The 14,235-nt window shown below is 32.6% G+C and overlaps 4 protein-coding genes across 4 annotated transcripts; 2 read left to right on the top strand and 2 right to left on the bottom strand.

Annotated features, from left to right (window-relative positions):
* Window positions 1–857: 857 nt before the first annotated feature.
* On the bottom strand, window positions 858–2,063 carry LOC130800680 (cytosolic sulfotransferase 5-like). Its single transcript, XM_057664279.1, has one exon. The coding sequence runs from the start codon at window positions 2,036–2,038 to the stop codon at window positions 1,010–1,012; it is 1,029 nt and encodes a 342-aa protein (XP_057520262.1). The 5' UTR covers window positions 2,039–2,063; the 3' UTR covers window positions 858–1,009.
* Window positions 2,064–6,042: 3,979 nt separating this feature from the next.
* LOC130800675 (transcription factor SRM1-like) lies at window positions 6,043–8,101 on the top strand. Its single transcript, XM_057664268.1, has 2 exons — window positions 6,043–6,654; window positions 6,942–8,101. The coding sequence occupies exons 1-2, from the start codon at window positions 6,236–6,238 to the stop codon at window positions 7,471–7,473; spliced, it is 951 nt and encodes a 316-aa protein (XP_057520251.1). The 5' UTR covers window positions 6,043–6,235; the 3' UTR covers window positions 7,474–8,101.
* Window positions 8,102–8,186: 85 nt separating this feature from the next.
* LOC130800667 (pentatricopeptide repeat-containing protein At1g05600) lies at window positions 8,187–11,015 on the bottom strand. Its single transcript, XM_057664257.1, has 2 exons — window positions 10,891–11,015; window positions 8,187–9,956 (listed from the first exon to the last, which is right to left on the bottom strand). Exon 2 carries the CDS (start codon window positions 9,918–9,920, stop codon window positions 8,412–8,414), a length of 1,509 nt encoding a protein of 502 aa, XP_057520240.1. The 5' UTR covers window positions 9,921–9,956; window positions 10,891–11,015; the 3' UTR covers window positions 8,187–8,411.
* Window positions 11,016–11,974: 959 nt separating this feature from the next.
* Window positions 11,975–12,589, top strand: LOC130811301 (calcium-dependent mitochondrial ATP-magnesium/phosphate carrier protein 3-like). The gene has a single exon (XM_057677550.1). It carries the CDS (start codon window positions 11,975–11,977, stop codon window positions 12,587–12,589), a length of 615 nt encoding a protein of 204 aa, XP_057533533.1.
* Window positions 12,590–14,235: the final 1,646 nt, after the last annotated feature.

Raw genomic sequence — 14,235 nt, 5'->3', positions numbered from 1 at the left:
TCAATAATTATTACACTAAAGATATAAATTAGTGGCAATTTTTTAATGCCACTAAATTCAATATTGCAAAAAGTTAAATTTGTTGCAGTGACTATTTAATACTCTTACTTCTATAATGGTACTTTAAATTATATTTGGATTTTCAAATTATTCTTTTAATAAAATTTACATTAAGACGAATTAAATATCTTTTCACTATATTTTAACTTATAAATTGAAAATAAAATTTAAATTAAAAATCCTGAATAAATAGAGTAAATATCAGTAAGGTATTAAACTCTTGCATGTTTTGGCGGGTAGACTTTCTTACAACTAGGGAAACATGTGGTAGTTAAACAAAACATTATTTTCTTTTAAATTCTTCTACCAGGATCCTTTGGTAGTTCATTTATCTACATACACTAGCCAGTAAACAAAAACTAAAAGGACATTTAAAAATATTTTTAATACATTTTTTTAGCAAGTTGAAATTTGATATTCTAACAACAAATTTATCTTAAGTTGATTTGTCAAATAAATCAAGTTAATCAAAATGTTAAAAGTAATGGTTAAGTTTTAGATATGTGGATGTCACATTACCTATACCTAGCATTTAAAACCCCAAGTACAAAAAACATAAATGAGATCTGAACGTTTGATATCGTGACAAAAAAATCTACTTAATAGACGAAAAAAGTTATATGAATACCACTAAAATGGCTATCTCCTAGGCACAATTATATGAGTACATTTTTTATTGACAAAAACATAAAAGAAACTTTAAAATAATAAAAAGAACATATAATAAATGATTTTTTACAAATTTCAATAAAGAAGAAATTAATTATTTACAAGAGTATTTCATTTTATTACCCCAATTTACTTAAATTGCCCCACTAAGACAGAATTTTAGATGTCATATGTATCCAATTTTACCCTTGTTACTTATATTACAAAGAGATTACTTTTAATTACTCTAATTGGTAGCAAACATCATCTGCAACTTCACACAAACAAGAAACGCACGTGATCATGGAGATAATTTGAAAGATAAACCGGTTCCTTGAAGTTTTTCATCCATGAGTTTCTTCATCTTCTCTATCATAGGAGGTGTAAAATGATGAGTCCAATCTCCAACTTCCCCTTTCCTAAAATAGCTCTTTTTCTCAAATAACTCATTGATCACACCATTCTTATTAACCTCCAATTGCTTCATACTCTTAATACTACACATCTCTATAATCTCTTCTATTACACCTTCATTTTCCTCTTGGGTTGTAAAGGGCATACCCACAAATTGAGCAATCTTTTTTAACTCATATGTAGCATCCTCCTTCATATCTTCATACTTAACAAACAACACCTTGTTTGGTTCCTCTAAACTTGCCTTCCAATACCCAATAACATGATCAAAAAAAGGCCAAAAGGGTATTTTTTCCTCACAACAAGCTTCAAAGAAATCATCCATACTAGGAATTGGATAAAACATACTTATAAACCTCTTGATCAAATCCTTAGAAAAGTACTTATTCATCACCCCTATAGAAAAATAATACAAGGACACAAGTGTGTCTAAAGGATTTCGAGCAATATACAAAACTCGACAATTCGATACCTTGATTGATTCGGGAAGTGAGGCATAAGGCAAATGAGTGCTTAAAAGCCTTGGCGAGGGTAGCTCGTCAAGGTGGTGTGGACGAGGGTATGCAAAAGCGTTACCATATACATCGGTTTCAAGACTATAAACAAGCTCTTGAGGGTGATTTACGAGTAATGGATTTTGTGTATGTTTTGTTGTACGATTTACAATTGAAAAGAGTAAGGATTTTAACCAAGTTGAGCCAGTTTTTGGGATGCTTGCAATAAAAATATCACTATCTCTAGCATGGAATTGTGTTTGGAAGGCTATAACATTTTTGATTTGTTGCTCTGAGCACCAAAAACCCTGATATTTTAGGATTGTGCTACCTATGAAATTTGCCTTAGGGAGGCTTTTTTTAAGATTTTGAACTTGTTTTTGTAGGACTATGTTTTGTTCTTGTGTTTGGTTTTGATTCATTGTGCTAGCTATGATGTGTGTATGGACTCTTGTAGGCCAAGAGGATGTTTTTGTAGCGCTCATGTATTTATAACAATTTCTTTGCTCCTATGAAATTGAGCTTATTTTTTAATTATTGATTTAGTAAATGATGGTTGTTAGTTGGAGACTTGGAGCTACCAGTTGGAGCTCTTGGCACGTCAGTTATTTAAGTCAGTTGTTATTGAGATGTTTGGTAAAATTAGTTGTTGGCTGTTTATTTGAAAAAAGACGAGTATAAAATCCAATTAATGAAAAAGCTACTTATAGTAGTCGTTGTTTGGTTTTAGCTTAAAAGCTAGCTTTTTAAAATAATTTTTTTAGTAGTTTGATAATCAAAAGCTAAACAGAAAAATCAACCAATTAAGCATACAAATAATTTTTGTGTTGGAATTTGATCGTCTTTATAATAAATATTGATTTTAAAAACTGCTTTAAGTTGCGGAGAAGACCATTCATTGTTGTGCTTATGGTTGCATACTTGGATCCATTAAATAATTAGATTATAATTTGATCTTTCAAGATTTGACACCTATGATGATTATAAAATTAAATTTAAATAATCTTAACTTATTGAAAGAGAAGGAAATGCTTACTTGTGATTATTGCTTTGGCATCTTTGATTATATATATATATATATATATATATATATATATATATATATATATATATATATATATATATATATATATATATATATATATATATATATATATATATATATATATATATATATATATATATATGTATATGTATATGTATATATATATATATATATATATATATATATATATGTATATATATATATATATATATATATATATATATATATATATATATATATATATATATATATATATATATATATATATATATATATGAATATAGCATAAAGATTTGAATCAGAAATGTTAAACTTGATATTTACTTGTTTGATACTTAAATTAAGTATTTCCTTACATCATGTGTTATTATAAATAAATTCATAAGAGTCAAATTGAAAATACAAAAAACAATTTGAAAATATAAATAAATCAATCAATAAAGAGTCGAATTAATAAAAATTAACCTAAAAATCATTTATCGAATAAAACATACATCCTAAAATACATTGACTTTGATTTTTAATTAGTCTGATATGGTGGTCCAAATAGTAAATGCCAAAGAAGAGGACGGCAAAGGAGGTCCGTTATATTGTTATAAGGACGATGATTAGAAGAGTGAAGACTCTAAAAAATTAGTTTGATCAGTTGTAAGTATGGACTAATAAGTTAGCTATATAAGTTAGTTATTTAAAAAAATGAGTTTAAAAGTCAAAATCTAATGAAAAATCTACTCATATGAGCCTTTTGGTTTTAGCTTTAAAACTAACTTTTCAACGAGTTTAAAAACTATTTACTAAATAATTTTTAGAGTGTTTAACCAACTAAAAAATCAATAGTCAAAAGTCAACTAGAAAACTAAGCATTTCAACTCCTGCTTTGAGAGCTTTTGAACTTGAATTCGACACGATTAAAAGCATTTCAACTCGTACTTAGAGAGCTTGTTAAATTAAAATGGGAAATTCCACATGGTAGCATTCAGTTTTCATGAAATGTCAGTGGTAGTACTTTTGTAAGATTTTTCCATATGTTAGCATCCAGTTTATGCACTATCTAACTGTCGTAGCATTTTCCGTTAATCTATTGTTAATTTCCATTTAATTCATCATTTTGTAATATTTTTCCACATGGTAGCATCCAGTTTTTGCTCTCAAATGTTTAATTCACTATTTTAACGTTTAATTTTAGCGATTAATTTATCAACGCTCTTAAATGTTGTAACAATAAAGTAGATATGTATTAGTGCTTGGAATGCACCTTTTGAACTTTTGAACTTTTGAAATGCACTTTTTAAGCTTATAAAATGCTCTTTTTGATTATTTATTAGTATGTAATGCACCTTTTGAACTTTATAATGTCAATAATTTGAATGAAAATAAAATTGTTACAACATTTAATGGCGTTGATAAATTAATCGAAGAATTAAAAGTTAAAATGGTTAATTAAACATTTGAGTGCAAAAGTTGGATAGTACCATGTGGAAAAATTTTACGAAATGATGAATTAAACAAAAATTAACAAAAATTTAACGGAAAATACTACGGCTGTTAGATAGTGTATAAACTGAATGCTACCACGTGGAAAAATCTAATAAAAGTGCTACCACTAGCGTTTCATGAAAATTAGATGCTACCATATGAAATTTCCCAATTAAAATCTACATGACTTAAAACACATAATTTTTAATTTATATACTTCTATATAAATTGCTAAAATTGAAACAGGTCTAAAATAAATGGTCTATTTGTCACACTTTGGTAGAAGATTCGTAAATTGGGCCAAATACCAGTCCAATCAAGGCATCTAATGAGCCTCTAACCATTGTACATGTTAGCATAAACAAAAGTTATTGAATTACTACTTCGTTACTTTGAATGTGTTTTTTTTTTTTTTTTTTTTTTTTTTTGATATATTTTGTGATAACTATTTTAATTAAATAAAGTAAATTCAAAGTAACAGACTTAGTATTCTTTTGTCTTGTGTAATACCCGGCTTCCATGAGTTTATTCCACTATCTAAAACAAATATGAGTGTTTTTTAATAGCACATAGAGGTATTTGTCAATTGACTATTAGTAATTGTTTGATGGTTGATAGCATTATTTTTTTTTAATTATTACGCCAATTGTTAAGAACATATATGGTAAAAGTTACGTGTTTGGCTATTGGTTGTTTAGAATGTTAAATTAATTGATGATATTGACTTTTTCTTAGTTGTAGCTTAAAGGCATCTTTACAGCTCAATTAAAAATCTGTTAAAATCATTATCATAATCACACCTAGTATATCCCGCCCATAAAACTATGAGCAGGATTTGGGGAGGGAAGGACGGCGACAACTCATACACATAAAGGAGAGCAAGGCCAATTAGTTCCTCAACTCGAGAAAGATCATGAGTATTTCCTGCAAAGAATAAGACTGAGTGAAGCTGACGTTAACTCCACAAGCCTGTATCTTATCACCTAAGCATGATCTTAAATATTAAAAACATTCTATTAATTATTTGAGTAATCGAAAAGATAAAAGTCAATCAAAAAGTATTTTGTCAAACACACCCATAAACAAAAGCAAGAAGACACATTATGCCAATTGCCAAAGTACTACTATTAACATAGGCACCAAAATAAAATTGATAGCATTAACTACTAAGATGGAGAGGTGTTCATAACAAACCTAACTATCTGACATTTATCCGATATCAAAATCAAATCCGATTTTAAACCAATTCAAAACATCTGATTTAAAATTAATCCGATAAAATAAATAAACAAATCTAATAAAATAATTCAATTGATAATTTTTTTATTACAAAATAGGACGAGGAGAAGGGAAATGCAAAAAGTACTTAGTAAGCACCATTTTCACTAGAGTGAGAGAGTAAGAAGCCAAGAATAGTGAAGAACTTAGTATAATGGGGAAAGAAAAGGACTGTACTATTCACTGTTGTGTCTTAATTTTGAGTGGTTATGACCCCACCATTCCATTCATTTTCTTGAATGAAAAACTTGCAAACCAATCACACTAATGCAAAAGGGCACATCACCTTTTTTTTTTGTAAGCATTTGTAATTGTTTAACTACTTCCTTCCCCATTCAATTTACGTCATTTTCCATTTTAATCTGTCTCACTTAATTTGTATTATTTTTATTTTTAGACGATGATTCATTATTTTCTTTTATACTTATTCACACATTACAACACTCTTTTAAATTTTATACACACAATTTATTTTATCTATTTATTTATTACTACTTTCTTAAAAACAACTCATTTTCTCTTTAATGCAAATCAAAGGGTACGTTACAAACTCATACCATACGGGCATATATGCTTGTCAACTATTCCTTTCCTCTTTAAGGTCCCCATCCTTTCTCTTGTTGGTTTGATGCCCACCTCATTTTCTTATCCTGTTTTTTTTTTGTTTATGATTCTTTTTTTTTCATTCTTTCTCACTCAAATCATACACTATCTTCCCTTCACTTTCTCTTCATTATTGCCCTTTACTCTTATAACCCATTAAGGCAACTCAAAAAGAGCATCAATCCACATAAGAGAATTTGAATTACTATACTTAAAAATGCCCAATTTAGTATCTTGGACAAGGGAGGAGGAGAAAGCGTTCGAGAACGCCATTGCAACTCATTCGATTGATGAATCGAACGAGAAATGGGATAAGATTGCTTCGGTGGTTACGACAAAGACCATCGAAGAGATTAAGCAACATTATGAGTTTCTAGTTGAGGATGTAGGAGCAATTGAAGCAGGGAAAGTACCTCTTCCTAATTATGGTACTGATGAAACTACATTATCAACTTCTAGTAATAAAGATGATGATCAGCATAACCCTTCTTATTCTAAGGACCAGAGAGGAAACTCCAATCAAGGAAATGGGTATTCTGTTTTTGGTTCTTCTGCAATGGGAAATAGCAGTAAATCAAGCTCGAAATTAGATCAAGAGCGCAAGAAAGGCATCCCATGGACCGAAGAAGAGCATAGGTAAGCTACTACTCTCATCATCCAAAATTCTTATCTATTCTCGATCGAACCAAAGATCTATATTTCTTTAGTATAGGATCATAATGAACTACTTCTATAATAGAACGAATTGTCAAATCATAGTCAATCAGAAACAATCTCTTTGTTCTTACAAAGCTAAGGTTGCATACAGCTAACCCTCCAAACCCCGTCTAGGCATGAGATAATTAATGACATTAAAGTAATTTAAGAATCAAAATCGTACTTGATACTAATGCTCGTTTATATTCAATCTCATATGTTTGCAGATTGTTTTTACTAGGGCTTGACAAATTTGGGAAAGGTGATTGGAGGAGCATATCTAGGAACTTTGTGGTAACAAGGACACCAACACAAGTAGCAAGTCATGCCCAGAAATATTTTATAAGACTCAACTCAATGAATAGAGATAGAAGAAGATCTAGTATTCATGACATTACTAGTGTGAATGGAGGAGGACTATCACCAAATCAAGCACCCATTACAGGGCAACAGAGCAATAATACTGCAGCTCCAGCACTAGGTACAGCAGCAACCGGAGTACCAAATAAGCATAGGGCTCAGCATAACGTAAATATGGCGCCTCCCGGTATGGCAATGTATGGTACACAAATGGGACACCCAGTACCAGCCGTGGCACCTCCGCCACCTCATCATATGGCATCTGCTGTCGGGACTCCTGTTATGCTTCCTCCTCCCGGTCACCCTCATCATCCCCACCCCCATCATCATCACCATCCGCCCCCTCCTTACGCCGTCCCAGTTGCTTATCCAGTCGTACCTCCCTCGATACATCGATGACAGTGCTTGTTCCAAGTTCCAGTCTTGCTGCAGTCTTGATGTTGACACATGACACCTGTAAGCAGACTAGGCTCATCGGCCAAGACCATTGAGCCTGAACCGGCTTCATCAGCATTGCATTTATGGATTTGATGCTTTTATAACAACCCTTGATTTCTTTTTGGTATTAGGATAGTTGCTTCCTACAAGTACAGCCATTTACCTTCTTCCCCTTTCTTCATATCATGGAGCAATTTGGAGTAAGAGGCCTTTCTTGTTTTTAAAGAAAATCGGTTTCCGTATATACCAATGTATAGGAAACTAAAATTTATTCCCTTTTCAATGTAATTTGAATTCTAATGTTACCTTTTCATCTTATGGTGAAGCAAGCATTCACCTACGACAATGAAGATTGATTCTTTCCGACTTTGAAGTTTCCATGAGCGGCCCTGCATAACTGCAATCTACAAAAGACTTTTATAGAGCTAAACAGTTTGAGTGAATTATGTTCTGTGTAAATCATGATACTGGAATATGTTTGCAATCATACAACTGGAATATGTTCTGTGTAAATCATTGATAGATTGTGTACATCCGATCTAATTATGATGGAAAATTGGAATATTTAGATGGTCATCATTATGAATTCTAAAAGAACTTTTTGAGACATGAACTAAGCATCAAATTTACAAAAAAAGACCTACGCAGAAAAGGCTCCAAAACAAAGAAGCCCGTTTCTTTTTTTTTTGGCAAATAAAGATTTTCATTTACCAGAATAGTATCTATACAACCAAACAAGGTGACCATCTCGATTCTCAAACTTAATTGTATCAGTATGGAAAACGAGATCCACCTTCTATTAAGGCATGTGCATTGAAGCAGAGAAGACCCAAAACTACCAAAAAAGCCACTAAACGACGTACAGAAGCTATGCATATCCTATGGTATATGACACAAATTTAGTTTCTTAGATGATCCAGCAATTCAACGCAATCACGAATCTCTTGTATGTCACAACAAACAGAAGCAACTAATACTTTCCATACACAAGACTCAGGTACCTTACCTTGACTAAGCATCTCTTCCAACCACATTCCAGCCTCGTAAATTCTGTCTATTGAGCAAAGACCTCTAATAAGAGCACTAAAAGTGTTCGGTTTAGGCCAAAATGATTTTCTCAACATTCGTTCCATGATCTTACTTGCTTCGACAAATTTTCCATCTTGACAAAATCTATCAATGACAACATTGTATGTCTCTTTGTCGTGTGAGCAACCTTTCTGCCGCTCCATCATTTCAAGGAACTTAAGCGCTAAATCCAACTCACCCTCATCACAAAATCCTCTTACAACGATCTTGTAGACCTGAGAATTCGGTACACAATCCCTCTTCAGCATTTCCTCCTCTATAACCTTGGCAGCTTCATGGACTCTTCCATCCATGCACAATGCTGATACCTTTGATTCATATATCCTCAAAGATGGGCCGAAACCCTTTTCACGCATCTCATCGAGCACTTTATTAGCCGCACAAAACTTACCCTCTAAATATAGATCAGTAAGCACAGCAGCGTAACTATCTAAACTAGGGATGGCACCTTTAACTAAAGTTTCATTGATCAAAAGTTTAGCTTGTTCAACGTCTTCACTATCACGAAGTTGGTTAAGATCTACAAGTTTGCAGCGACTCTTGGGTGCTTTAAGGCCCTTCCTTAAAACTTTCCCAAGAATCTCTAGAGCTTCGTTTATCTGGTTATTATCGCATAAACTATCTAAGAGAGTCCTATATACTACAATATCTTCCCCACAACCTTTCTGCGAAATCCTCCATAGCATAGAATACAACAAGTGAGTAGCCTCGTTTAGCCTTCCATCATGACAAAGGCCTTTCATAAGAATCCTATAACTTTCCTTATTGGGGTAACAACAATGATAGTTCATCTCTTGAAAAACTTGCAACGCTAGGTCAGAGCGCTTAATTTGACAAAGAACATCCATTAGCAAATTCAACGAGCCTATCCTAGACTTAATCGCCCACCCAGAGGAATTTTCCTTAAATAGATGATAAAAAGCTTCAAGTCTAGACTCTTTAACCATTATATGTAAAAGGGTATTGAAAGAGACGGTCCAATTCACACAATTGAATTCGGGAAGCCTTTTAAATAACGACACTGCATCATCAAGCATTCCAGCATATGCATAAGTCTTAAAAATACTAGCAAATACTACATCTTTACACTCACATGAATCGTCTTTCATCTGTTCAATCACTTGCTTCATCTCATCAAAACAACCCGAGCTCCCAAGTATGTCAATAATAGTGGAATATACAGCACCATTGTGACGATAATTGGGATACTTTGATCGGGCTTCATTAAAGATCTTTAAGGCAGTATATGGGTTTTTCTGCTGTCTTAGAATCTGCCCGAGCTGTGCGGGATTAAGCAGTCTTGGCCACCTTACAAACATGCTTTGCTATCGAAACTCTTCTTCTCTTCAAGTAAGCTGTTAAAGATTCATCAACATAAAGATTGAACTTTTGAGCAAAAGTGACAAAATATTTGAACAACTCAAGAGTATCATCTCATACAATTGTTTCACAAATTTTGCAATCAAACCATGAAAACAATTTTTAGGGTGATTCAAATCAACAATAAAAAACCCAAAACAAAATTACTTTGGGTTGCGCTTGGCAAGCATTTCATTTCAAATTATAGATTTCAATTATGAAATTATTAATATAGAATTTGAGAATGACAAGGTTTGAAAGGTAATTCTCAAATCTTCATCTTTAATCATTTTGTAACAATTGTGAATTTTACTGAAATCCAAATTTATAATTTTTTTATTTGCTGAACCCTAAATTTGAGTAAATTTATATTTTCAAATGAAATCCTTATTCCCAAACATAGTATAAGAAAAATTATCAAAATATAGAAAATGAAAATGGGCAGCCTATAAACTTCTAACATGCCATTCCCAATGCCACTGACCGACTTCCATCAAGACGGGGTTTGGAGTAAGATATACATAACCTTTCAACAAAGAGGTTGTTTTCAATGGACCCCTTTTCTACAAATAAAATAAATCTGTATGGGAGATTCAAATGAACAAAAAATGATGAACAAAACATGCTTTTATACAATTCACACCATAAAAATCTAATTAGCAATCAGTTTTTCCCTAATTTGAATCAAAATAGGTACCATAATCAACATTTTCAACACCCATCAACATTTGCACTAATGAAATGAGATTGCCACATATAAAGTTATATTCTTTGAACAAAATTCGTAAAACTAAGCATAAATCATTGAAGAAATGAAACAACAATCAGGAAAATGGGGTGTAACTGAATTAACTGACAGAATTAAAATAAAATCAAAGTTTATTGACTTAATTGGTGAGGGGTTAAGACTTGAAGCGACCAAAAACATACCCAGAAGATGATGGACTCAGGGGAGTGGAAGATGGTCGGTTAGGGCGACTTTCGGGCATGGAGTGTTTTGGGAAATCTTGTAAAGAACAAATTTATAAATATGGTTGATTTCAACTAATTCTTTTCTTTAAGAAAATTATTTTTATAAGAGTAGTAAAAATAAACAATAATAGTACATTGTTTGTCAACGAATTTACTAACATTTTTATTTTTATTTTATTTTTTATTTGTTCTTTTTATTCTCTTATATTCTTATTCTAATAATGTTCATTTTCATCCATATATTTTTAATTTGTTTTTTTTTTATTTATCTATATAATTTTAATGTCTTTAATCTTTTAAATTTTTTTTATATTTTTTTGCTTAATTAATTTAAATTTTCCCAAAGAGGGTGGGAAAATTTGAAATAAATGAGATTATTTATCTACTTAATTCCATATATAAGATTCGGGAAAACTTATGTCCCAAAATAAGCTTCCGTACGTCCAAGCCTAGCCTCGGGTAAGTCACTGTTACTAACAGCGAATAAGGGGAAATAAAATAAAAATTAAAAAGTTGAAAGTCGCTGTTACTAACAGCGACTATGAAGTTAAAAAAAAAAAAATTTCAAATATTCTCCTGGGCCAAGACTCACATATCAGCAAGCCCAAAGTCCATTCACTTTAACCTTCAAATAGCTATCTAATATTAGATGAACTAACTATAAAAACTTGTTATTGTTTGATTAATCTTCCGATGTGGGACTGTGGGTCGAAAATTTGATACAAAGATATTGCACTGTGGTCACGATGAGGTGATGCAGCCAATATATTGCACTGTGGTACTAATGTAGCTACTAGTTCTTGTTGCTTTAAAGTATATAACTATTGCAAAAATTATTATAAGAGCCAAGTTCCTACGTTCCTTCGCCATGTTCCTGCCTCTGCTAGCAAGTAATTGTAGACATAAAACATCCTTCAAATCAGATGTTTATTTTTTAAGAATTTAGCATTGATGAGTGTATTAGTATTTGTATATATGGTGTACTTCAATGGTGTTTTGCAAGCATCATTGTTTGTTCATTTGATCACTTGTTTTCTGTTAAATGTGTTTTATGGCTGTTCATCCTATAAGCCACAGCAGTCTTTCTTATGTAGGAATTGAGATTGACGATGAAGAGCTAGCTCTTTTTGTTGAGCATGTGGATAAGGAAAATAATGGTGTCATCACCTTTGAAGAATGGAGAGACTTCCTTCTTCTATATTCTCATGAAGTAACTATTGCAAATATATATCATTACTGGGAGAGGGTCTGCCTTGTTGATATTGGCGAACAAACTGTTGTACAAGAAAGTGTAAGTAAGCATGTCAATGCTAGCAGATATCTTATTGCAGGAGGTATTGCTGGTGCCACATCTCGCACTGCTACTGCACCACTGGATCGTTTGAAAGTGGTTTTACAAATTCAGACGAAAGAAGCTCGCATTATGCCCGAAGTAAGGAAAATCTGGAAAGAAGGAAAAATGTTTGCATTTTTTCGTGGCAATGGATTAAATGTCGTGAAGGTTGCACCTGAAAGTGCTATTAGATTTTATACATATGAATTTCTTAAAGGAGTCATAATGGATGCTAGAGGAGGGGAGAAAGCTGATATTGGTGGGATGGGTCGCCTTGTTGCTGTTGCACAGACGGCAATTTATCCTTGGTACTGCTCTATTTAATTGTGTATTTGAAAACGACGATGAATTAGAGTTCAAACAATGTGTTTCAAACTCCAATATTACCAAGATCGAGTGTATGAGGTTTTGTGACAAACAAATTCGCTATCAATAATATCGATGTTTGTAGGAGAAAATAAAGCAATAAAATGACACAAAGATTTAACGAGGTTCACCCAACTAAGGCTACGTCCTCCGGTGTGTAGTATCTCTTATATTATCAAAAGGAGTTCAAAGAATTCTCAAATATGGAGAATTACAATAGAGAAGAGATATAGGCTAGTGTTTGGCTTGGGGTGTATTTTTTTGGATTCCTTTTTGATGATTGAGAGCTCTCTATTTATAGGAGAGATCACACTAAGTAACATTAAGTACATTAAATCTATGATTAAATGATATTGAAACATCTCTAAGTACATGAAGAGTCACAAAACAGCATTCTAGGAGTATCAGAGACTTCGCTCGACCAAAACAGGGTTTCGCTCGGTCGAGTGACTTGGTCGAGCGGACTTCAGGAAGTTTCTGGTTGCATTCTGCCTACTCGCTCGACCCATCCTGAAGCTCACTCAGTCGAGCGGGCTGGTCGAGCGGCACTTCAGAGGCTTTCTGACAGTATTGCTCGACTTGCATAGTAGAGCATCTCGAATCAACCTTTCAACTTCTTCATTAAGTCCCATAACTCTCACACTTCACTACCTTATTACAACCACATTAATCCATACTTAATCCATACTTAATCACCATCATAAATCAATCATCAAAACTTAACTTAATACATCCATAACAACACATTCATGGGATTTCATCCCAAAGGTCACACATGAATGCACCTCATCAAATGTGCACTCAAGTCACACTAATCACAACAGTATTTGTTTGTTCGTGTACTCTTTTTGGGTACAGAGATGACAATCCTCCTCTCATCTCTTTGTATCAAATTTTCGACCCACAGTCCCACATCGGAAGATTAATCAAACAATAACAAGTTTTTATAGTTAGTTCATCTGATATTAGATAACTGTTTGAAGGTTAAAGTGAATGGGCTTTGGGCTTGCTGTTATGTGAGTCTTGGCCCAGGAGAATATTTGGAATTTTTTTTTTTTAAACTTCATAGTCGCTGTTACTAACAGCGACTTTCAACTTTTTAATTTTTTTTTTCCCTTATTCGCTGTTAGTAACAGCGACTTACCGGAGGCTAGGCTTGGACGTACGGAAGCTTATTTTGGGACATAAGTTTTCCCGAATCTTATATTTGGAATTAAGTAGATAAATAATCTCATTTATTTCAAATATTCAAGAGGGTGGTTAAGTGGGCCCGAATGTCAGGCTGAGACATGTTTGTAATAGTGGATTAATTGCCCAATATGGACTCATAAGGGATATTCTTGGGCTTGGAATGTTTATGGACTAGGTTCTTGTTTGATTGTGTTGTAAGGTGTTGGGCCCAACTTGCAACTTCTCCTTATCACTAAGGCCTTTGGGGTATTTGAAATGATTAAGACAAATTATCAATAAAATGAACCAAATAAGATAAGTTTTAACTTATTTCCTAAAGCAAGCGTGAAATTTCCAAACCTGTGGTTTGGAGCTGTTCACAATTAGTAACTAATCACAAATTAAGAGTGATTTGTGATGAATGAATAGTGTCA

Source organism: Amaranthus tricolor, chromosome 1 (genome assembly GCF_026212465.1).
Source record: "Amaranthus tricolor cultivar Red isolate AtriRed21 chromosome 1, ASM2621246v1, whole genome shotgun sequence".
NCBI lineage: Eukaryota > Viridiplantae > Streptophyta > Magnoliopsida > Caryophyllales > Amaranthaceae > Amaranthus > Amaranthus tricolor.
Note: the sequence above shows the minus strand (reverse complement) of the source record. Positions and strands in the feature narration are given on the sequence as shown.